This window comes from Sceloporus undulatus, chromosome 2 (genome assembly GCF_019175285.1).
Source record: "Sceloporus undulatus isolate JIND9_A2432 ecotype Alabama chromosome 2, SceUnd_v1.1, whole genome shotgun sequence".
In the NCBI taxonomy this organism is placed as follows: domain Eukaryota; kingdom Metazoa; phylum Chordata; class Lepidosauria; order Squamata; family Phrynosomatidae; genus Sceloporus; species Sceloporus undulatus.
In genome coordinates this window covers 243,256,748-243,281,568 of record NC_056523.1, presented here as the reverse complement: position 1 = coordinate 243,281,568, position 24,821 = coordinate 243,256,748, and the positions used below count along the sequence as shown (strand labels likewise).

The following is a 24,821-nucleotide window of genomic DNA, read 5'->3' as shown; positions in this document are numbered from 1 at the left end:
ATATATATATATATATATATATATATATATATATATATATATATATACCTCCTGCAAGTTTAAAAATGTATAACAACCACCCTTTTCCACCAGGAGAAAGAGGTCCAATATTAGAATTATAGAATTGTAGAGTTGGAAGAGACCACAAGGTCATCCAGTCCAACCCCCTGCCATGCAGGAACTCTCAATCAAAGCATCCCCGAGAGATGGCCATCCAGTCTCTGTTTAAGGACCTCCAGGGAAGGAGACTCCACTAAACTCCAAGGGAGTGTGTTCCACTGTCGAACAGCCCTTACTGTCAGGAAGGTCCTCCTAATGTTGAGGTGGAATCTCTTTTCCTGTAGCTTGCATCCATTGTACCAGGTCCTAGTCTCTGAAGCAGCAGAAAACAAGCTTGCTCCCTCCGCAGTATGACATCCTTTTAAGTATTTAAACAGGGCTATCATATCACCTCTTAATCTTCTCTTTTTCATGCTAAACATCCCCAGCTCCCTAAGTCGTTCCTCATAGGACATGGTTTCCAGACCCTTCACCATTTTAGTCGCCCTCCTTTGGACACGCTCCAGTTTCTCAACATCCTTTTTAAATTGTGGTGCCCAGAACTGGACACAATATTCCAGGTGAGGCCTGACCAAAGCAGAATAGAGTGGCACTATTACTTCTCTTGATCTAAATACTATACTTTTATTGATGCAGCCTAAAATTGCATTGGCCTTTTTAGCTGCTGCATCACACTATTGACTCATGTTCAATTTGTGGTCTACTTGGACTCATAGATCCCTTTCACACATAGTCTCGTTTAGCCAGGTGTCCCCCATCCTGTATCTGTGCATTTCATTTTTCTGCCCTAAGTGCAGTACCTTACATTTCTCCGTGTTGAATTTCATTTTGTTAGCTTTGGCCCAGCTTTCTAGTCTATTCAGTCCATTTTGAATTTTAATCCTGTCCTCTGGGGTATTAGCTACTACCCCTAATTTGGTGTCATCTGCAAATTTGATAAATATGCCCCCAATTTTATCCTCCAAGCCATTGATAAAGATGTTGAATAGCACTGGGCCCAGGACAGAGCCCTGTGGGACCCCACTGGTCACTTCTCTCCAGGATGAAAAGACACCATTGTTGAGCAGCCTTTGGGTTCAGCTGGTCAACCAATTACAAATCCATCTAACAGTTACCTTGTCTTGCCTACATTTTACAAGCTTGTTTGCAAGAATGTCATGGGCAACTTTGTCAAAGGCCTTATTATCCCCTCTGTTGTAAGCCGCCCGGATTCCCAGTGATTGGGCGGCATATAAATAAATCCTGTTATTGTTGTTGTTGTTACTGAAATCAAGATATACTTTATCCACAGCATTCCCTTCATCTGCCAAGCTGGTAATTTTATCAAAGAAAGAGATAAGATTTGTCTGGCATTACTTGTTTTCTTTGAAATCCATGTTGACTTTTTGTGATTATGGAATTGCCTTCTAGATGTTCACAGACTCTTTGTTTAATTATCTGCTTTAATTAATCTTTCCTGGTACTGATGTCAGACAAACTGGACGATAATTGTTGGGATCCTCTTTTTTCCCTTTTTGAAGATGGGGACAACGTTTGCCCTCCTCCAGTCTGCTGGGACTTCTCCTGTTCTCCAGGAGTTCTCAAAGATTATTGCCAATGGCTCTGATATTACATTTACCAGTTCTTTTAATACTCTTGGATGTAGTTCCTCTGGTCGTTGGAGACTTACATTCATTTATTCTGTGCTGAAATTCCCCTATTCTGTCCTCTGCTCCATTTCCCTCAGGTTGAGCACCCTTTTACTTGTCTGAGAAGACTGAGGCAAAGAAGGTGTTGAGTAATTCTGCCTTTTCTCTGTCTTCTGTTAGCATTTTGCCATCTTCTCCACATAGTGGCCCAACCATTTCCGTCTTCTTCCTGTTGCTGTGGACATATCCAAGAAAGCCCTTTTTAGTGTTCTTAACCTCTCTAGCAAGCCTGAGTTCATTCTGCGCTTTAGCTTTTCTGACTTTACCCCTACACATGCCTGCTATTGCTTTGAATTCCTTTTTTGTGATTTCTCCCTTTTTCCATTTCTTTATACGTGTTCCGTTTACAAACTTAGCTCAGTTGAAAGTTCTTTAGTCATCTATCCTGGTTTCTTGAGACACCTCCCATTTTTCTTTCTCCCTGGAACTGTTTGAAATTGTGCCTTCAGTATCTCCCTTTTGAGAAACTCCCATCTGCCCTGAACTCCCTTCTCTTTTAGTATTTCTGACCATGGGATCACCCCCAGTATTTCTCTAAGTTTAGTGAAATCAGCTCTCCTAAAGTCTAGAATGCGTGTCTGATGATGCCTGGCTTCTCCTTTCCACTGTATAACGAACTCCAAGAGAACATGGTCACTTCCACCTAATGATCCCACCACTTGCACCTCATTAACCAAGTCATCCTTGTTGATTAGGATCAGATCTAAAATAGCTGACCCCCTGTTGCCTCTTCCACCTTTTGGACAATGAAATTGTCTTCGAGGAAAGTGAGGAATTTGCTAGACCTTGAGGATTTAGCTGAGTGAATTCCAGCAAATATCAAGATAGTTGAAGTCACCCATCACTACTGCATCTCTCCTTTCTGAGTATGTGGTCACCTGTTCTAGAAAGGCGTCATCAAATTCCTCCATCTGACTGAGGGTTCTGTAGTAGACTCCTACCATAACATCCTTGTTGTTTCCCTTTCCTTTAATTTTTATCCAGATGCTCTCCACCTGGTTGCCAGTATTGATGTTCTGGATCTCTTCACTGATGTAAATATCTTTGACATATAGTGCTATTCCTCCTCCTTTCCTGTTTGGCCTATTTCTCTTAAAAAGGTTATACCCCTCTATTTCTACATTCCACTTCTGAGACTCCCACCAGGTTTCAGTGATGCATATTATATCATAGCTGCTTTGTTGTACTAGAAGTTGAAGTTCATCTTGCTTATTTTCCATGTTCTGTGAATTAGTGTAGAGAGATTGCAGACCATGGGTCCTCTTTACTTGCTACCTGTGCAAGATTTTTTTTTTTTTTGCCTCCTACTGTTGGGTCCTTGCACTATTTGTCTTGTTTCTTCTATGTCAATTTGACTATTTTCTCCATCCCTTTCGCCTTCCATAATGTTGTCTCCCCCCCCCCCAAGGAACTCAGTTTAAAGCCCTCCTGATCACATTCTTGAGACTTTTAGCAAAAACATTTCTTCCAACTGGCATGAGATGCAACCCATCCGTTGCAAGAAGTCCCTCCTCATGGATCCGCAGCCCATGATTGAAGAATCCAAATGGTTCTCGGCGGCACTATCTGCGGAGCCAGTTGTTCACATCTGCTATTTTCCTCTCCCTTCCTGGACCATGCCCTTCAACTGGTAAAAGAGACGAGATGACAACTTGTGCATCCATTTCTTTCAGCTTCCTACCAAGAGCCTCGTAATCCCTTCTGATGTTCTGAAGGCTGTGTCTTGCAGTATCATTGGTTCCCACATGGACCAAAAGGAAGGGGTATTGGTCATTAGGCTTGACCAGTCTTGTCAGCCTCTCGTCACATCACGGATCTTTGCCCTGGGGAGACAACGCACCTCTCAAGACATCTTGTCAGGCCTACAAATCACTGCTTCTTTACCCCTCAGCAAGGAGTCGCCCACTACAACCACACGCCTCCTCCGAGGCTTAGCAGCGACTGTTCCCTCGGGTGGGACTCTCAAGATCCCCTGCTCTGTGCCTGAAGTCTGTCGATGCTACTCTTCCTTGTCCTCCTTGATAAGGGAAAGAGCTTCAAATCGATTCTCTAGCTGCAAAATCCCAGAACAATCCCTTGTTGGCCTAGTTCTCTGTGTGACATTCTTCCAGCTGTCTGCCTCCTATGTATGTGAAGTGACCTCCTCCACCCCAGCAACTTCCTCAGTGTGGTCCCCATCCAAGACCGTTGGTTCCGTTCTGTCCAGAAAATCCTCTTGCTCCTTAATATGCCGAAGTGTAGCTACTCTGGACTCCAGCTGCTGGACTTTCTCCTCCAGGAGTGCTACCAACTTGCATGTGGTGCATGTGAAGTTCTCCACATCTGTAGGCAAGAAGGCAAACTTCCCACAAGTGTTGCAGGTGACTGCAGCAATTCCGTCAGTGTCCATACGGAGAAGTCTTAAGTAATTACTGAAACAGGACTGTGGGCTTCCTCCTCCAAAAATCCTCTGGTAAATCCTCTTGGGGTCCGGACCCCCCCCCCTTCCGTTAGAAAAATGAAAGGTGTGTGCCGCTGTGCTGCCGCACCCAAGCCCCAATATAATGGTGGCACTTAGTCTGGACCCCCCCTCTTCCTAAAATCCTGGCTATGTCCCTGCACCAAGGCCCCTGATGACCTGGCCTTATCTCTGAAAGTGAGTTCAATCAACTCAGCCTCTTCTGTAGTTCTCTTTGGATGAAAAAAAAAAATTCTCTCGCCTCACAGATGTGATTCCCAGAAGCTCCACCCCCTCAGCAACAAGCACACTCTCCTAAGGGTTTAAAAAAAATTCAAACACTCACTACTCAAAATGGCCGCCCAGCTACTTCTCTCCTCCTCTTCTCTATGGCAATATTGCTCATTCCTTTTGCATATGCCAGTCAATATTTCCCTTTAAAAAACAAACACAAACCCCGCCCCAATAACAGTTGGTCCTTTGGGTCTCACAATTGCCCAGCAGTTGGTGGTTGCAAACAAAGCCCAGCTCATGCTTTCTTTGGATCTGGAAAAGATCCAAAGAAAGCTCCTCGCAAGTTGGCTACTGTGCATGCTTGAAAAAAAGTAGAGTTTGCAGTAATGTGTTAAAAGCTTAATCAAGCATGGCTTTCTGTCGTGGCCCAAAATTTTGAAACATTACTCTTTTGATTAGTAGAATGATGGACTAAATACCTTAAAGATAAGCAGGGTCAGCCTTAGTTAGTATTCAATGGAAAACTGCCAACGAATACAAGGTGCTGTAGCTTGTATTTCAGAGGCAAGAACTGGCAATACCATATCTGAATATTCCTTGCCTAAAAAAACCTTATGAAATTCTTGGGGTCGCCATAGGTTGACAGTCTACTTGAAGGCATACATACACACAGAGTGAGGTGGGTGTAAACATTCAACCCCTTGACAGACTTCTTCCCAACCATCTCCCTAACCCTACATGTCTTATTTTTTAATGCTTTTACACTCGTCCCTCCACATTTGTGGCTTTGACTTTTGCGGATTTGCTTATTCACAGATTTTATTAGTATGTTATCTCTAGAAATATCTAGATCCTCCAGCACAACTCTATGGTCAACTGTAACCAAAAGTCGCACTGAAGGACCTAGAGATTCCTAGAGAGAACACTCCACTAGGCATTTGTCGCTCCTCCAGCACAATTCTGTGGTCAGTGTCTGGCAGATGTTGACCACAGAATTGCATTGAAGGACCTAGAGATTCATAGAGAAGTGTTCTCTCAGGTAAAAACATAGTTGTTTTTGTTTTGTTTTGTTTTGTTTTGTTTTGTTTTGTTTTTTTTTTTTTTTGTTATTTGTGGGTTTTCCACATTCATGGGGGTCCTGTGTCCCTAACCCCAGCGAATGTGGAGGAACAAGTGTATTTCCTCACCAGTCATTCATTTAGAAAAGAAAAGAAAGCAAACAAGCAAGCTACAATTTGGAAGGATAATATCATGCGTAGAGTAAGCTAATATACAGAAATGTATTTAATTTTCGTATTGTACACAGCTTTGATTATTTTGCTTGATATTACTTTATGTTTATGCTTTTGAGGTTAGGTAAGTGAAAGGGTCTTGTAGGGTGGGGGCATGTAAGAGCTTTGCACTTTTCTGAAAAGGAGAATGGGGAAAAATCCATTCAGGTTGTTTTGCTTCAGGGTGAACTTTTGTCTTGACAGAATGAGCAAATGTAAGAGTCACATTGGATTATCAAGTGCAGTCTCTGCAGCAGAGAGGCAGGTCTTTTTCTGTCTCCTCTAATTGTATCTGATCTTTTGCTATCATGAAGAAATTCAGCCATTCCAAAGCTGCCTTTGCAGCCTTCACACGCTGGCATCAACAATGACATATTTTATTTCTTTACCATTAGTATCATTATTTGCTCAATAATTCAGTTTTTCTGTACTGCAGTTCCTGGACCCTGTGATCCTGAAGACTTAATTGATGGAATCATATTTGCTGCCAATTACCTTGGCTCTACTCAGCTTCTTTCAGACAAAACTCCATCCAAGAATGTGAGAATGATGCAGGCTCAGGAAGCTGTAAGCCGAATCAAGGTGGGGAATCTATCTTGCTGTATCTTGCTATTGATATTTAAAAGCTGCAGCTGGTGAAAGGTGCATGCCTCAGCTCCCTTCTGAAAGATACTTCAATAGTGATTTTATAATTGACTCCAAAGCCTTGATAGGTCATCTGTTTGTATGCAATATGTTGATTTCATGCCCTATGGGTAGAATTATACAAATTTGGGAAGTACTGTATTAAGGACCACTTATAAAGAACATCTGGGCAAATTAATATTTTTGTACTTCTTCAAAACATTACAGATCATCCAGCCCCACCTGCTCTGTGCAGAAATGCATGCATGCAGTGGTCTGTATGCTCTTCTGTGCTTCAGGCTCACGGTGGATTGATGGCACTGTAATCCAACCCATTCTTAGGAAACTTTTTTATAGTCAGTGATAGCAAATACAGGGCAGCATATTAAATAAATGCATGGAGTGATCAGTGGGAGCTAGAGAGAGAGAGTATTTATGTATTTTCTAGTAGATATCTGATAAATCCAGGGTTTATAAAAAGTACAGACTTAGGTGTATTTTAAAAAATAAGCTTTTTTAAATGAAAATGATACTTTACACAATATATCCTGTCCTAGGAAACATATTTCATGATGGTCTACAGAGTTTACAAATAATTCAATGGTTATATTTATCTTGGCTCCTGATTTGTGCTGTGATTCACAAATGAGCTGACAGAGTCTGTGGTGGCAGGCATTTGCCTTAAAGGTCTTGTCAGTGATGCATGAAAACGTTACCTTAGTATTATCAAGGTCTGGCACCTTGTGGCCACCGCATAATTGTGTTATTGGAAAGATGTGGGGACCATTTATGATACAGGGCCATTTGGTTGCAGGAGAGTGTATTTTGTATAGGAACCACTTGCAAGATAAATCTTTCCCAACAGCCAATCTAAACACACCCCCTTAGTAATGGTAGGACAACTGCTAATTGCATCACCACACCTAAAGCAACCTTAGAAGAGTGTGTTGCAATGGCTTATGTTGTGTACATTGAGGCCAAGTGAACTGTGTATAATTACATCTGGCATAAGACTCCCAACTGTCTGTGGATCACTAGTTGATTGTCATAAGTAAATTCATGGGCATGCATATACTTGTGTATGTGTGTGTGTGTGTGTGTGTGTGTGAGAGAGAGAGAGAGACAGACAGACAGACAGACAGACAAACAGACAGACAGACTAATGAAGGCCTCATTCCAAAGTGTTTCTGATGAAATTTCAGAAGATATGAGGCTGCTTCAAAATAAGGTACAGTTGGCCCTTCTTATACACAGATTTTTTATACATGGATTCAAGCGTCCACAGTTTGAAAATGTTTTTAAAAAGTATAGATTTCAAATATCAAATCTTGATTTTCCATTTTTTATAAGGGACACCATTTTGCTATGTCATTATATTTAATGGGACTTGAGCATCCACGGATTTTGTTATCCACGGGGGATCTTGGAGCCAAAGTCCAGCATATAACAAGGGTCCACTGTATTCCCATGTTGTACTCTCCCCTCTTTTCTGGTCATTTATGTCACTTACCTGTGATGTTGTCCTGTCATAAATTTTTACCCCGTCAAGAATAACAACTTAAAGTAATGCAAGGTTGTAAAGACAAAGGGGGATTAGGTTTACCCAATTTAGAACTCTATTTCGAGGCTTGTGCACTGGTGTGGGTTAAAGATTGGATTCTCTTAGAAAATACAAGACTGTTAAAGTTGGAAACCTATAATTTAACCCAGGGATGGCATGGATATCTTTGTTATGAAGAGTTTAAAGGGGAAGAAAAGAATTTAATAAATTATTTATTTGAAAGCCCGTTTTCAAAGTCTGGAATACACATATAAAAACATCTTGACAACAAATTACCTAGATGGTTCTCTACACAAGAGGCTTTATATAAAAAACAAAACTTAAAAAGAGACTGATGGTTTAGGTATGAAGAAATAGTGATTAAAACCAATAACGAAATCCAGAGAGGACTTACAGAGGGAAGGGGTAGAAATACATTGGTTTTTATTTAAACAAATCACAAAGGATTTTAAAAAGGACATAGAAAAATACGGAGTAAAGAATGAACCAAAAATATTAGATAATATATTGAAAGAAGGGGAAAAACAAATGATCTCCAAGTTATATAAAATTTTGTTAGAGATAGAGATGAAAGATGAAACTGTAAAAAATAATATGATTTAGTGGATGCAGAATTTTAGAAGAACAATTTCATTAGCACATTGGGAGAAATCATGGCAGAATACTCATAAATTTTCAAAATGTAATAACTTAAAGGAGAATTATTTCAAAATGTTTTAGATGTTATGTAACACCCACTAAATTACCAAAAATTAAGAGAACAAATGAGAAAATGTGTTGGAAGTGTCAAAAAAAAATAGGTTTGCTGTACCACATGTTGTGGCAGTATAAGGTTGTTAAAAAATTCTGGAAAAACATACATAAGATAATTTTTAAAAAGTATGCAAAAGAATCTACCTCTAATACTGGAATTATTCTTATTAAATATAACTGAGATGGAACATATCAACCTTAATCAGGAAAATATAAGTAAACTAATTTCCATGATAACTGCTGCCCATACAGTCTATTCGAGACACTGGAAAAGGCCCAAAGGCCCTACCATTAAGGAATGGCAAATAAAAGTCCATGAGCTAGCAGTAATGGACAATCTTTCAATGTTAGCAAATGGAAAGACACAACAACAATGCAAAGAAAAATGGAAGAACATAATAGAGATGTGAATACAAGATTGGATAAAGTGATAATACAGGTCTGATAGAAACAAGTTGGTAAAAATTGATTGAAAACCTTCCCCCCCCCTCCCCAATCCTTTATGGAATCATCTATAGGAGGAAGAAAAAGTAGTATTATATAAATTCATATATAGATATGCTTATACATAAATCTAGAAGAAAATATAGGAAAACAGACTAATGGGATATTATATTCATGAAGCTATATCCTTAATCACTCAGTTTAAGATTGTGATACTCGGAAGCTAGATTTTAGTTAATGGTAATGACATGTTTTATGTTGTTTGTATTTGTTTGTCAGGATTATATGTTTGATATGTTTGTTTTAAACTTGTATAAAACCCAATAAAGATAATATAAAAAAGAGTAACAAATTATGTGTATCTGGGATGGTAGTACTGTGGTTCCCCCACATTTGCTAGGATTAGAGGTGAAGGACCCCCATGAATGTGGGAAAACCACAAATAAAAAACACACTGTTTTCTTTTACCTAAGAGAACACTTCTCTAGGAATCTCCAGGTCTTCCAGTGCAACTCTGTGGTCAACATCTGCCAGAGGTTGATCATAGAATCATACTGGAGGATCTACAAATGCCTATGGAAGTGTTTTCTCTAGGAACGCCTAGGTTCTCCAGTACAACTCTATGGTCAACATCTGGCAGAGTTGTGCTGGAGGACTAGAGATTTCTAGAAAGAACATATTAATCAAAATCATAAATAACTAAAACCGCAAAAGTAAAAGCCACAAATGTGGAGAGCCAACTGTAGTGAAATATTTAATCTTCATTTTAAGAAAAGGGGCAGTGTGGCGTGGTCTGAATGTTGGACTGACTCTGGAGAACATGGTTTGAATCACCACTTGATTATGGACACTCACTGGGTGCCCTTGGGCAAGTCTCATTCCCTCATCCTCTGCCTGAATAAATTTAGCCAAGAAACCCTGTGATAGGGTCATCTTACGGTTGCCATAAGTCACAAACAATTTGAAGGCACAGAACAACTTTTTAAGAAGTAATTTTACTGGATGTTTTTCTCATGGCCAATTAAGTACTTGGTTACAGGAAACAATCCTTATTAAGCCTCATTGATTTCAGTGGGAATATTACTTTGATCTCTTACACAGAAATCCATCTTATATAAAATTGTGCAATATTTGCAGAAGTATGGACAGTATGCCATAACAGTAAAATGAATCCATTGTTTAAACATGCAAGTGTTTTGTTTCAAGAACAGTTCAACAGAAATGTCCCAATCACCCACTTAGAAATAATTTTGCTATTATTTATTTTTTAGTTCATATCTTAGTCAAGTTTCTGCAGCCCCTGAATAAGATGAAATGATGCAAATATCTTGTATCCCTACATTTTGAAATCAAGATTCATGTCATTATCATTTTCTTTGCAGCAGATTCTTCATCAACTACCCTGCAGCAGTTCCTGATGGGAATGGCTGGTGAATTAGCAGGATTGTTGTGACAATTTATCACACTATGCTCTTAAAGAGGTACTATTCCGGTGTGACTCCTCTAGCTGCCTCCTGTTGCATGCTGGGATTGGCAGTTTTAAGGAGGGATATTTAGAATTCTCAGGCAGAGAAGTTCAGCTCCTTAAAACTGCCAATCCCAGCATGCAACAGGAGGCTGCTAGAGGAGTCACACTGGAATAGTACCTCTTTAAGAGCATAGTGTGATAAACATCAATGTCAGTAATTTCAGTGATCTGAGTCCCTAAGTGGAGGTGAATTCCAGAGCCTAAAATCAAATTACCAGGCCCATTGAGTCAATAGGACTTATATAAGTGTTGATTATACAAGTCCCAAACATAGGCTTGTTGGGGCTAATAATTTAATTTTGCCCTGAGAGATTTTGTTCCCTAGTCCCTCTTGAAGTTTTTGTTCACTTTGAGATACCAGAAAATATTCTCATTGTATAAAATGAGGGTTGTGTACATCAGAAGAAAAAAAAATCTTACCCTGCCTTATTATCCACTTTGAATGGAAGAACCCCTGAACATCAGTGTGACCCCTCTCTTGATGTTAATGAGGGAACATTTCTCTCTGTGTTAACTGTATGCATTTCAGAAACCCTCTGCACAAAAGTTGTGAATAGAGCAGCAATGTATACATTAAAACATCCTCTTTAGAATAGTTCCCTCTGGAGCTACATTACTGTTTTCATGGCAAGCCTGTCTACTTTTTCAGTCATCTCTCTTGGGCTATGCCTCACCTTTCTTGTGAGAGACTATCATCAGCCCTTAATAATCTTTCTCTAGATAAATAAAGTACTTAACAACTGGTTGATTTGGAGTTTAGCTTAAGCAGATCAGTTGATGTTTTGACTGGTTTCAGTGGCTGTTGGGCAAGAGACTAGAAATATCCAGTTCTAGCTAAAATACTCTGCTTTGTTTTTATTAAACATGTTTATATCTCACCCTTGTATAGCATTTCCCCCTGTAATTACTGCATGACTTCTTTTTGTTAACACTTTCTTGAAGCTCAGGAAAACATTCTTGATTATAGAGATTTTAAAAAAGCTTTGTGTTTACCAATTGTCAAGATATAGGCTTGTGTTAATATTTGTATTCTGTATACCTCCTACTATTCAGAATAGTTTCTTGATCTTACAGGCAGTTTAACACAAAGACTTGGGTAAGAGTTAGGGTTTTATTTGGTGTTTTGGCTTGTAACAATGTCCTCGTTTAGAAAATGGTCCCACAGAAGACATTTGTGTTCTGGTTTTAAGTAAGGACTAGTGCTGTGTGCATTGTTTCTGCTGGTGCTTTTGTATAGTTGAAAGCAAAATACGAGCTCTCATCTGTAAAAAAATCTCTTTCTTTCAACTCAGGTACTTGGTAGCTATTTATACCAGACAGCAGGAACAGTAGACAGTTGTCCATGGTCATACACACCACCATCTTCCATATGAAATAGTTCTGCAGCTTTGTGGAAGTAGTAATGTATTGAGATTCTCCTTGCAATGGGAAGAGGATCTATATGGCAAACCACCTGGCTGAGGATGTTTCAAGTAGCCTGCACTTAAATAAAGCCTAATTATCTTTATAACACTTATTTCTGTATAATATGCTTAGGATAGGATGGGAAATATCAAAATATTAGGGCTCAATTGCTCTTTTCATTTCCTCTGAATTAACAGGTGGTATTTCTTATACAACAGCAGTGTAGCAACAGACAAATGCATCCCATAGGAGCAACTTGTGACCCTCAAGAGTTGTTGGGTGGCAACTTCCTTCAGTCCTAGCCAGGTGGGTAGGTCAGTGGTAAGGGATACCAGGAGATGCAGCCCAACAACAGCTGGAGGTCAAAAATTGTCTGGGTTTACATTAATAGAATAATCCTTCTTCTGATAGCAGAATCACCTTTAAATTGAAGGAAGTCTTTTTTTTTAAGTACACATTAATGGGCAAAATGTTTTCCTTTTTTTATGTCTGTCTCAATCTGTATGTCTGTACAGGCTTACTTTACAAAACATAATCTACTGTGTGGCCTTTTAAATATAAAACAGAACTAAAAATTCACCAGGTGACAGTCGCAGTCTTGATGACGTAGGATCCCTGCTTGATTTGGAGTCTGCAAGTTCTTCTCTAACCATTCTCCTATCTCTGTTTGTTACATGCTAAGCAGATGGCACAGAAATTAGCCAAAAGCAGAAAGAAGGTGCAGTACAACCTCATCAGCTTGATGTTTTGCCTGTTTTTGTTGGGTTTTTTTTTTCTTTTTACATTTTTTCCTCATCTTCTACCTTTCATTTTCACATATTTTTGAAAAAAAAAATCTGTATCCAGCAAGCTTTTTCTTCAAATTTGTTTAAACCACCATATAAATTGACACTTCAGATAACCAGTTGCTTGGTTTGCTCTTCTCTGTTACATATCATTAGCCATTTCATATTAGAATGATAGGATAATTAATAGATACAACCGAATAAATAACAGGATATTCCTAGATGTACCTTCGAAATATAGCGCTAATGAATAAGTGTTTTATCATATGGCATACTTTTAAAAGCAATTTTTATTTTCTCTTACCTTGTATTAAGAGGTAGTTTCATTTGACTTATGAATTTTTCAGATTGCTGGATGCAAAAAAAAGTGTAATTGTATGCACACAATTAAATTCTAAGACTACTAACTGCATAGATACTGTATCTGGAATTTGAATAGAATTTGAGGTGCCTCTTTAAAAAGGGCCAGGGGTTTTTCTTGGACAGAATTGTACTTACAGATGTTCAATATCAAATTAAATTCTAAGGGATCTTGTAGTACCTTTGAGACTAATTGTGCCAAAACATTGTAGCATGAGTTTTCATAGACTTGGTCTTCCTCACATACAGTATATGAAACCTTATGCCACAACTTCTTTTGCACAGTTAGTCTCAGAGGTGCTACAAGATCCCTTTGCATGCTGATATTCATACTAACATGGCTATGGCCCTGAAAGTAAATGCTGTTATAATTCTGTTATTTGACAATAATGACCCCCCCCCAAGTCAAGAACTGCATTGTTAATTTTTGATTCTTTCCAGTGACTGAAATGTTTTGGGTGGGGGAGGCAAGGGCTGATGTATCTTTTTGCAGTTCTTGTGACTTTCTTTGTCTGAATCTTCCCACCAAAATCTATCTTTCAGTTGCTCATACTGAAATAAATGTAGGGGAGTGTTTTTCAAAGGATATGAATGAAAAGGATGAGTCTGCAGGTTTTCACAAATGCATTGAAAGGGCTTTCTTTGTATGAAAATCCTTCTAGGGGAATGAGTGGCGGGCACATATGTATCTTTAAGCTTACCTTCCTCTCCAGCATGCAACACCACAGTTTCATGTCCATCAAGGCTCTCCTTGAATCTGCTAACCATATTCTAATTTGGAAAGGATTGAATTTTGCTTCCCCACTAACCTGCCATGGGCTTCACTTCTTGAAAATACTGTTTTCACACTTTTTCAAAACCCGAACTGTTGAGAGCTTGTCTCCAGCTTGGAGTAGAGGACACCGAAGTGCCCCACATAAAGCCCTTGTACTTTTCTCTAGAATATAACCTTCTTCTTCATGGTCTCTGTGCCTCACACAATTGGGTATTGCGCCTGCGCAGAGACTGCATTCGGAAGCTGAAAAGCTGAGCAGATTGGCAGGAGCCCCACCTACTCCTATGCACTGAGCATACCCAGTCCCACCAATCTAGCTCCTCCTTCAGTTCTCTTTTGTCCGCTGCAAGAGAAATATCTCCTTCGGTTTGCTCTTGAGCTGTGTAGATTTCTACTGTATGGGAGAGTTTTTGTCTTTTCTCTCTCTTTTTCGAGCATAGCCCTCTAAAAATTTTGATTGTTTGTGAGAGCGAAGCATTGCCAGCCCAGATAGGCCCACCACTTCTAGGCCTCTTATGGCCACCCTGTTTAAACATTGCTCTGAATGTGACCGAAAAATTGCTTTCAATAAAGGTCATTCTAAATGCCTTTTTTGTTTAGGGGAAGCCCATATTTCTGATAGGTGCCCCCATTGTAGAGCTTTCACTGCGGTGACTCTCAGGAATGGAGCCTCCAAACTTAAATCTTTCTTGTGGGAACGCTCTCTGTTGCCCAAAAATCCACTTTGGCTGTAGAACCTTTGGGAAGAATTCCCATCCACAAACTTCCATGAATTCTCAAAATTTCAAGGCCTTCGATGTTGACAAATGCTACCCCAAAGTTGACTTCAACATCGACCACGATTCCTGCATCAGCGACATCGATGTCGATAGCCTCGATGTTGCAACCATCTTCTTCAGAGTCTTTTTTGCCTCAGGAGGTCCCCTCTGTCTCCCAACAGAGACCTCAGAAAGCCAAGAAGAGGCCTGACTCTTCTCCTCCTTCCCACGACAAGCCCAGGAAGAAGCCTAAACCTAAGGTGGCAGCTGCTCCCTCAACTATTTCAGCCCCAACATCGGCCTCCTCTTCATTGTCTGCTCCAGCATTGACATCGTTAGCTTTAGCTGCAGCTAAGCTTGACTCCTCGTTGGCTTTCTTCATGCCCGCCTCGACATCGGCGGATGATTTGCCCTCCCCCATCCTGGTCACTGTTTTAGACTTGGCATCGGGGGCTCTGGCTCTGGACTCAATGTTGATGGCTATCTGTATGCCTATGCCATTGCCTGTCACTACTCTGGTCCCGACGACAATCTCTCCTCTGCCTCCTGTCCCAGCTACGTTACCGGCACAGATCCTGGCAACTATATTGAGAGCATACAGACTCCTTTTTGCCTCCACCTCCACCTCCTCAAAGGCAGCCGCTGACCAGAGTCCACAGGTCCCCTTCACTTCAAGACCGGGACGGATACAGATTCAGCTCGCCTCATTCCTCGGGATCCTATGTCGCTTGTTATCAAGCTGAAGAATATTGGAGAGAATGGCCCTCATCATACAGATCCTACTGTCCTTCCTATAGAGATCAGTATCATCACCGCAATCTCTGTAATGACTCCCCTTCTCGCTATTGACACCCCTCTTGCTCTCCTCCTCGATGTCGTTCTCGATCACCTTCTCAGCATCGTTTTCGATCCCACTCTCTTAGAGATAATAGCCACTATCGTGCCCCGTCGCCACCACCTAGAACAGGGGTAGGCAACCTTTTTGAGCCGGGGGCCGGGTTGCTGTCCCTCGTACAACTGGGGGGCCGAAACAGTGGGGTGGAGCTTCCACCCTCCGGGGGCGGGGCCACGTGCTGGGGGTGGAGCTTCCACCCTCCGGGGGTGGGGCCACATGCTGGGGGTGGAGCTTCCACCCTCCAGGGGCGGGGCCACATGCTGGGGGTGGAGCTTCCACCCTCCAGGGGCGGGGCCGCATGCTCCGCCCCCGGAGTGGTGATGATAATAATAATAATAATAATAATAATAATAACAACAACAGTTACTAGCATGGAAACTACTAAAATGCAATTCAGAATAGAAGGGAAAAAGCATGCACCACTGTCTCAACCCAGAGAAGCACAAGGAGCTGAAAGGAGTTTTTGCAAAGAAACCACCAAGGGAAATAAATAATAATAATAACATTAACAAGTTACTACTAAAATGCAATTCAGAATAGAAGACTAACCCCCCTCCCCTAAGGAAGCAACCAACCTCTCTCTGGCTTGCTCTTGTGGCCGGCTGGCTCCTCCTTCTTCCTCCTCCTCCTTTCCCTGCTCTGCTATTCATAAGGAGGAGGAGGGCAGAGGGCAAGGTGGAGCCTGATGCAGGCCTGCTGCAGCCCCTGGAGCCCTGTTGGAGTGCTTGAGGGGCTGCACCAGGCCTCCTAATGGGCGCCGCCATTTTGTTTTCAAAATGGCGACCAAAATCTCGCGTGACCTTTGCCATCCTGAGGTCACGCGAGACTTTGGCCGCCATTTTGAAAAACAAAATGGCGGCCGGAGCGGCGCGAAAACGGAGGAAATCGGCGGCAATCGGCGGCAGGACTGCGCAGGGGCCGGCAGGAAGGCCTTGGCGGGCCGCATCCGGCCCGCAGGCCGCAGGTTGCCGACCCCTGACCTAGAACTACAGCCACTGTCTCCCACCCTCCAGCTTCACTCATTCGCTCTACAGTGGAGACCCTTGTCTTGACTTCGACCTTGACATTGATGGTGATGTCCATCCTGTCAGTAATCCTGATTGTACCTTCGACGTCGATGGTACCATTGTCAATTCCTCAGGTAGTTCTATCTGTAGCCCTCTCTGTACCTACAGTGTTACACTCTACTGAGGAATCCACATATGAGCCAGAGCTATCCCCTCACTCTCCATCACCAGTGATAGCTTCTCAAGAAAAGGTTGAAGATACCACGCCTCAGTCTCCCGTCGAGGACATTCATCTTTTCTCGGATGTTGTTAACAGGATGTCCAGGGCCATATGTCTCCACGTTGACCCACCTCCTAAACCTCCTAGGGACCCAGTTTATGGTGTTTTGCCTGTTCCTAACCAGCCGGCGACCCTTCCATTTTTGGCCTCTTTGTCTGATGTAATGGCCGTATCATGGCACAAACCTGCCTCTGTGCCCCTGGCGTCTAAGAAACTTGAGGGCATATACAAGGTTCAACCGGATACAGCTCCATACCTCTTCACCCATCCTGCACCCAATTCTCAGGTGGTGGAATCCACAACAAAATCATCAGGCAAGACTCATTCTGCCCCAGTAGACAAAGATGGCAGATGTATGGACTTCTTTAGACGCAGATTCTACTCTTCTGCTGCCCTGAATGCCAAGGTCACCAACCGCCAAGCCTGTATGGGGCCTACCAGAAGTTTCTTTGGGACAAGATGGCTTCCTTCATCCCCTATTTGCCTGAAGAACAAAAATCTGCAGCTATGGATTTTTATGCTGAGGCCCTCTCTTTGGTTAACCAACAGCTCCACTCAGCCAGACACGCCATCGACTGTTCGGCTAAAATCATTTCCAGTGCCGTAGCCCTTCACAGGTTTGCCTGGCTCAGGTCCACAGATCTTACTGATGAAGCCAGAAACAAAATTGAAGACCTTCCTTTTGATGGTGAGGGGCCTGTTTGCAGCCAATACAGACGACTCTCTTGGCACTCTGGCCAAAAATCATCTGACCAGTAAACGCCTTGGGTTGACCACGAATAAACAACAATTCAAGAGACGCCAAAGGCATGATAGATCAAAACCTTATTATTATTCTCAACCACGTTCCAGAAACTCATCCCAATATAAGGGCTCTTCACAACAGTCTTCAGGAAGACCCTATAAACAACACAACAAAACAACATCAAAATCAACAACAGTCTTTGAAGAAACCTTCTTTCTCTTTTAAGTCCCATTTTTGACAAGTCCACCAAGACGACAACACCATCATCCATCCTCTCTCTCTCCCTCTGTCTGCTCCCTGACCCAGACTATCCAGCTTTTATAACCAATGGTGCTGAATCACCTCCAACACCTGGGTCCTTACCATCGTTCGTTTGGGTTACGCCATAGGATTCTCAAATATTCCTCCACGCGGTGTTTTCTGTTCCACTCCGTCTTCCCCTACTCTCCAGGAAGAGATCTTCTCCCTTCTCGACAAAGGTGCCATCTAACGCATTCCACCCAGTTGCAGGCTGGACGGCTTCTTTTCTCGGTATTTCACAGTTCTGAAACAAGGTGGTGGGCTTTGTCCCATTCTGGACTTTAGAGGGGTCAACTCTTACATCAAACCTCCCAAGTTCAAGATGGTAACTCTCCAGTCAATTCTCCCCTTCTTCCATCAAGGAGATTGGTTTGTGTTGATGATCTGAAAGATGCGTACTTCCACATCAGCATCAGACTACAACACCGCAAATTTCTCTGATTTGCTGTCCATGGAGATCTCTTTCAATATACCATTCTTCCCTTTGGCCTCTCCACCGCCCCACGCGTGTTCACCAAATGCATGGCAGCAGTCATCTCTCCCCTTCGAATACAGGGAATAATGATTTTTCCATATCTCAACAACTGGCTGCTGGTGTTGTCTTCTCCAACTCAGTTGTTCAGACATTCATGTCACTTTTGTCAGGACCATGTGGCACACTTGGCCTGGAAATGACATGGATGTGGCCACTAGGTGGAACTGCGGCAGAGGTTACAAAAGTTCAAGTGGCAGGTGTGCATGAGTCAGCATTTGGGAGCTGTGCATCATGAGACATCTGATGCAACATGCACAGCAGGTGAAGTCAGTCAAGGGGTGCAACATGGGATATGGTATGATGCAACCTGCCCTGGGGATGAAACCAGCAAGGTTTCATTGGTGGCATGTCTATCACATGACTTCACAGAAGACCGCCTATAAAAGGGAGAAGGTGACATTGTTGGGTTGTTGTGACTGGTGAAAGATGCACTTTGTTTGTATATAGAGCTGTGAGTATCCAAGATGACTGTTTGGTATTCTGTGCTATCCTGTAAATAGCTTGCAACAAGTGATTAAAGCCCTCTTGTTTGATGGAGAGCCTTCCTGTCCAGCAGTGTTATTTCTTCAAGCCGGGAGCTCAAGTCTGAAGCCTTTGCAGATGTCTCTCCAAGAACCTTCTCGTGGCGTCCTGCCTGCGTGGATCAGCTCTGCACGTGGTCATAGTGGACACAGTGTGTCTCTCTACGACCCAACAACTTTGTCTCTCATCACCAACTTGGGCCTCACCATCAGTCCTACCAAGTCTATCCTTCAACCAGTCAGAGTGATAGAATATCTAGGTACATCTCTAGACTCTTATCATGGCACGTGCCTATCTGCCTATCAGAAGGGCAGACTCCCTCTGGGATCATCTCTGTCTGGTCCTCTCCAAGGTCCGTCCTACAGCAAAGGATATTCAGCAGCTTCTAGGCTACATGGCATCCACCATGGCTGTGGTCTGTCTTTCCTGCCTGAGGTTCAGGCCCCTCCAAAGATGTTTTCTTTCTGTCTTCAATCACCTCACAGACAAACAATCCAAGAGACTTGTCATTCCCCAACAGGTCAAGGACTCTCTCTTCTAGTGGCTCATTCCTGACAATGACCTCAAGAGGATGCCCTTCCAGGCCCCAGAACCTTCTACAATGGTCACCACAGACACATCTATAACGGGCTGGGTGCTCACCTCAAAGATCTCTGCATTCAAGGTCGTTGGTCTCCCTCGGAGAGAGAGATGCACATCAACGCCCTCGAACTGCGATCAAGGCCCTTCGAACCCCATCTTCTTCACAGAGTTGTACAAGTGGTAACAGACAACACAACAACAGTCTGTTACATCAACAAACAAGGCGGCGCACATTCCTCTGTCCTACTTCGTCTAGCCCAACAGCTTTGGACTTGGTGCCATCATCGCTCCATCCACCCAGTGGCGATTCACCTTGACGGCAAAGACTCTCTCTGCAGGGACAAGGTCCTTTAACACGAATGGACACTGTCTGCTCAAGCCTTCCAACTTCTCTCCACCTGATGGGGGACTTCATCCTTGGACCTCTTTGCCACCCTGGACAATGCCCAGTGCCCACAATTCTGCACCAGGGCGGGCAGGGGATACGGCTCCCTGGGAAATGCATTCCTACACAGTTGGAACTGAGACTTCCTCTATGCCAGGGGTAGGCAACCCTTTTGAGCCGGGGGGCCGAAGCCAAAAAAGAAATAATTAAATAATTTTTTTAAAAAATTAATAAATAAATAAACCGGGACAAATGTAGGACAAAATTTTCAAATGGAGGGCACTTTTTAAATAAAACATGGAGGACACATGAAAAAATTTGCTGATTTTTAAAAAATGTTAAGATAAATGCATGTTTCTGAGGCTTCTATAGACAATCACCCCCCAAAGGCCCCGGCGGCAATCGTCGGCAGGACCGGGCTGGGGCCGGTCTCAAGGCCTCGCCGGGCCACATCCGGCCCGCGGGCCGCAGGTTGCCTACCCCTGCTCTACGCCTTCCCTCCGCTACCACTTGTAGCAAAGATTGTGACCAAGATGACCAGGGACAGAGCCAACGCAATTCTGCTGGCCCTCTTCTGGCCAAGACAATCCTGGTTCACCCCCCTGCTCCACCTGTCCAGGGGTCAATACTTCAAACTCCCAAGTTGGCTGGACCTTCTGTCTCACTCTCACGGAGTGGTCTTTCATCCAGACCTCCTCAGTCTACACCTGACAGCTTGGAGGACTAGACCCTGAACTCTCCTGAATTGCTCAAGGTCTTGTCAGCCTCTAGAAAAGACTGTACTAAACGATCCTACTCCTACAAATGGAATTGTTTTTGTGAGTTTGCTACAGCTAGAGCTGAACCCTCCAGTCCTGTGAGTCTTTCTACAGCCTTACACTTCCTTTTACACCTTCGTGATCAAGGTTTGGCCTTCTCCTCCCTCAAAGTCTATGGACTATGAAAAGGTTCTTTAAAGGCCTCCATCATCTCTATCCTCCAATGCCTCCTTTGGCCCCGTCATGGTCTCTCTCTTTGGTGCTTACTGAGCTAATTAGGAGTCCCCTGGAACCTTTGGGTTCAGCCTCTCTGATACTGTTGACACTAAAGATGTCTTTCCTTGTGGCCATTACTTCAGCCAGACATGCTTCTGAACTGATGGCACAGCACTCTGACGAGCCTTTTCTTGTTTTCCACAGAAACAAAGTGGTCCTCAGACCTGACATTTCATTTCTCCCGAAGGTGGTCTCCCCTTTCTACCTTTCTCAAGACATTGTGCTACCCAATTTCTACCTAGATCCATCTACGCCTCTGGAAAAGACTATGCACATGCTGGATATTCGCCGTGCTTTGGCTTTTTATGTTCAACGTTCTGCGGAGTTCAGGTTGACCAACAAGCTGTTTGTTTGTTATGGTGGTTCCAGGAAGGGCCACCCTACTTCTTCACAGAGATTTTCAAAATGGATTGCTCAGACTATTTCTCTGGCTTATGAGTTGGCCAAATACCTTCTTCCTGTTGGTGTACGTCCTCACTCAACCAGGGCTGCCTGATGTCCCTCTGCCTGATGTCTGTAAGGCAGCCACATGGTCTCAGCCTTCCACTTTTGTTTGGTACTACGGGCTTGATTCCAGATCTCGCTGAGATGCCAGTTTTGGTCATGCTGTTCTTTCCTCTATTTTGCAGTGACCTTCCCACCTCCTTAAGTTAGCTTTTTAGTCACCCAATTGTGTGAGGTACAGAGACCACAAAGTAGAAGAACAGGTTACTCACCTGTAACTGTGGTTCTTCGAGTGGTCATCTGTGCCCTCACACAAATCTCACCCTACCTCCCCTCAGTCAGATCCCTACCATGTTTTTACGGCAGATTTGAACTGAAGGAAGAGCTAGATTGGTGGGACTGGACATGCTCAGTGCATGGGAGTAGGCGGGGCTCCCGCCAATATGCTCAGCTTTTCAGCTTCCGAATGGAGTCTCTGCACAGGCACAATACCCAGTTGTGTGAGGGCACAGATGACCACTTGAAGAACCACAGTTACAGGTGAGTAACCTGTCCATCCCTCCAGAAGTGGCAGCTCTCCTTTTTTGATGGGAAAAAAATCCCAGTGAGTGGAATCTGGGGGCCACTAAAACATTCAGAGAGGGGCATGTGAGGCTTGCAGGCTGCATGTTACCCATCCCTGCTTGAAAGAAGGTTGTGATTAGCAGCTTTCATGAGATGGCACGTACAGCCCTGGATGGTACAGTCCTTTCTGTCGACAGCAAAGAAAACCTTCAGTGTCATACTGGGGAGAATGGTGTTTACATGAACAGAAAAATGGGATGAGGTCTCACAGTTTTGTGTACAGTACAGGGCTCTAATTCACATTTCAGTCCTGTATATAGTTTCCATACCTTTCTGCTTATCATAGCTTCTGCAAACTAATATTGCATTTTGCACTGCTCACTTGGTGACTGTGTCTTAATGCTGTTTTGATTTGTGATTTAACAACTTATGTGTAACTTAAACCTTCTCTTCAAACGCTCCCCCATCAATTAATTATAGCGGACTTTAATTGCAGGCTCCTGAAGGTGAATCTCAGCCTATGACAGAGGTTGACCTCTTCATCTCAACGCAAAGGATAAAAGTACTCAATGCCGACACTCAGGTCAGTGAGCGTCAGTATCTGCATGTCTGAAATACTGGAAATGAATTATGTCATTAAAGCAGTGAGGAATCCCACACCTGTTTATTTCCATTTATATTTTGTCATAAGGTAATTTCTTTTGGATCCTTTATAAGAAGTGAAATGAAGCAATAAACTATTTTCCCAAACTATTTACAAGAGAGATCATCAATATTGCTTAACAATATTGCTTAATTTTTTGTATCTTCCTCTTGTCCACATCACAGCTTGTTTCCCAATATAAGTCGACATAGGTTTTTTCAATTGCTTGTTATTAAAAAAAGCAAGAATGAAAAGTCATTCTAACAAATGCCAGTTTAAGAAAGAATAAAATGCTGTATTTTTTAAAATGATTTTCATTTCTTTATTTTTAAATAAGCATGTTTCTTTTCTATATCAAAAAGTAATATCAAAGTTAATATGGATAGAAGTATAATTCAGACATACAGAGTTGACAAGCTGATAAACTCTAACATTCTGCAAAGCGACCAAAAATCATGATCTCATACTGCCAGAATTCACAGTGCGGCAGGTGGGAACTTCTACTCTTCTTTGCTTTTGTAGGAGGTGATGAAAATTCCCTTTAATTTGGAAAACGTAAGTCTTTGTGTGTTCTGAATGCCAACTGTTATTTAAATTCTTGTGTGTCAGTGACAATGAACACTAATATGAGGATTTGTCTTCTCTAGGAAACTATGATGGACCATCCTCTGAGGACCATTTCGTACATTGCAGACATTGGGAATATAGTTGTATTGATGGCTCGCAGGCGAATGCCAAGATCTAATTCTCAAGATAACGTGGAGGCATCTCATCCCTCTCAGGATGGGAAGAGGCAGTACAAAATGATCTGCCATGTCTTTGAATCTGAGGATGTAAGGATGCTTTTTGTTTCTGCATTAAAAATGAGCATAGAATTGTCCCAGAATCAGTCACCAGGGATATTTGATGCAGCTACTAAGCAATGAAGGTATAAAAGTGGGTTAATTCTTGCACTGAGCCCAATATGAGAGAAGGTGATCCTTTTGCTTAGATAGATTGGTGATTAGTCTAACCTTCTACAGGTTGTAGTAGCTCATATTTCACGGATCATATTTCAAAACTAACTGAGACAGGAGAAGCAAGATAACTGGATAAGTTATGAGTAGACCCAGAAGGAAGCAATTGGATAGAAGATGGTAAAATGCTTCCTTGGATGCTGTTTTGCTTCTTATTTTAATGTCAAGTATTGTTGGGTCAGGCTAGATCATCCCAGGTGAAAGACCAAAGTGGGTTAAGGTGATCTGTTGATTCTGCTGTGAATTAACAGGGATCCTAAACAATAAACCTAGATCTGCTTACCTGTGCTGTGTAGGACCTCCCTAAAAACTCCATGATCCCTCTCACTAGAATCTACTTTCAAAGGGCTCTCCTGGGCCTAAAATGATCCAGGGGAGCCTAAAACCAGGTTGAAAATGCCTCAACACCACCTGAGGATATTTGGAGGCAATAAATGATATTTTTTTGTTGGTGGTGGTGGTGGTGGTGGGTGCAGGCTCCAAGGTTTCCTGGGGTACTGATACAGCCTCCTAGCCTTCCATAGTTGTCCAGCCTTGGACTAGAGCCTTGTTTCTAGTTTAGGATTCAAAACATTTCTGAGATCTAGGGACTTTTACTGAGTTGTGGGACTTAGCAACTATTATACTAAAGAGTCTGCTCAATGTACTATAGCCATGATGCACCATTGTGTGGTAGTACCTCCGCCCTCCATTGATATCTGTTTCAAAAGGACTTGTTACAACCCTTTCTGGCTTCCACTTAATATTCTGAACTAACTGGGTGCATCTGACTTTGTTCCTCTTTCTTTCCCTGTTTGACAACTGCTACAGGCACAACTAATTGCACAGTCCATAGGCCAGGCATTTAGTGTGGCCTACCAGGAATTCTTGAGAGCCAATGGAATAAATCCAGAAGACCTGAGCCAGAAGGAATACAGTGACCTGCTCAACACCCAGGACATGTACAATGATGACTTGATCCACTTCTCCAAGTCTGAAAACTGCAAAGATGTATGTTCCAATTTTAGACACAATACCATTGACTGAATAACACCTCTTACAAGCCATCCTAGTGCTAGTAACAATTATATAGACAATAGTCAATAGAGTTCCTCATGAAGGGTTGCCATCCAGAATCCTCAAGCTCTAGGGATACCAAAAGCAATATTTTTCCTCCCCTCAATTTTTTGAAAAGATGGAACAGATAA

At 42.5% G+C, this 24,821-nt stretch overlaps 1 protein-coding gene across 5 annotated transcripts in view; it reads left to right on the top strand.

The window, feature by feature from the left end:
• Positions 1-24,821, top strand: part of APBA1 (amyloid beta precursor protein binding family A member 1) — a 184,817-nt gene that overhangs the window by 144,228 nt on the left and 15,768 nt on the right. For 2 of the 5 annotated variants that reach the window (XM_042447251.1, XM_042447252.1), the window contains 6 exons: positions 6,127-6,272; positions 12,690-12,722; positions 22,472-22,558; positions 23,141-23,173; positions 23,266-23,451; positions 24,445-24,624. In XM_042447251.1, the coding sequence (XP_042303185.1) occupies positions 6,127-6,272; positions 12,690-12,722; positions 22,472-22,558; positions 23,141-23,173; positions 23,266-23,451; positions 24,445-24,624 (665 nt within the window). The remainder of the gene's footprint in view (positions 1-6,126; positions 6,273-12,689; positions 12,723-22,471; positions 22,559-23,140; positions 23,174-23,265; positions 23,452-24,444; positions 24,625-24,821) is intronic. The other 3 variants (XM_042447254.1, XM_042447253.1, XM_042447255.1) reach the window with 3 other exon arrangements.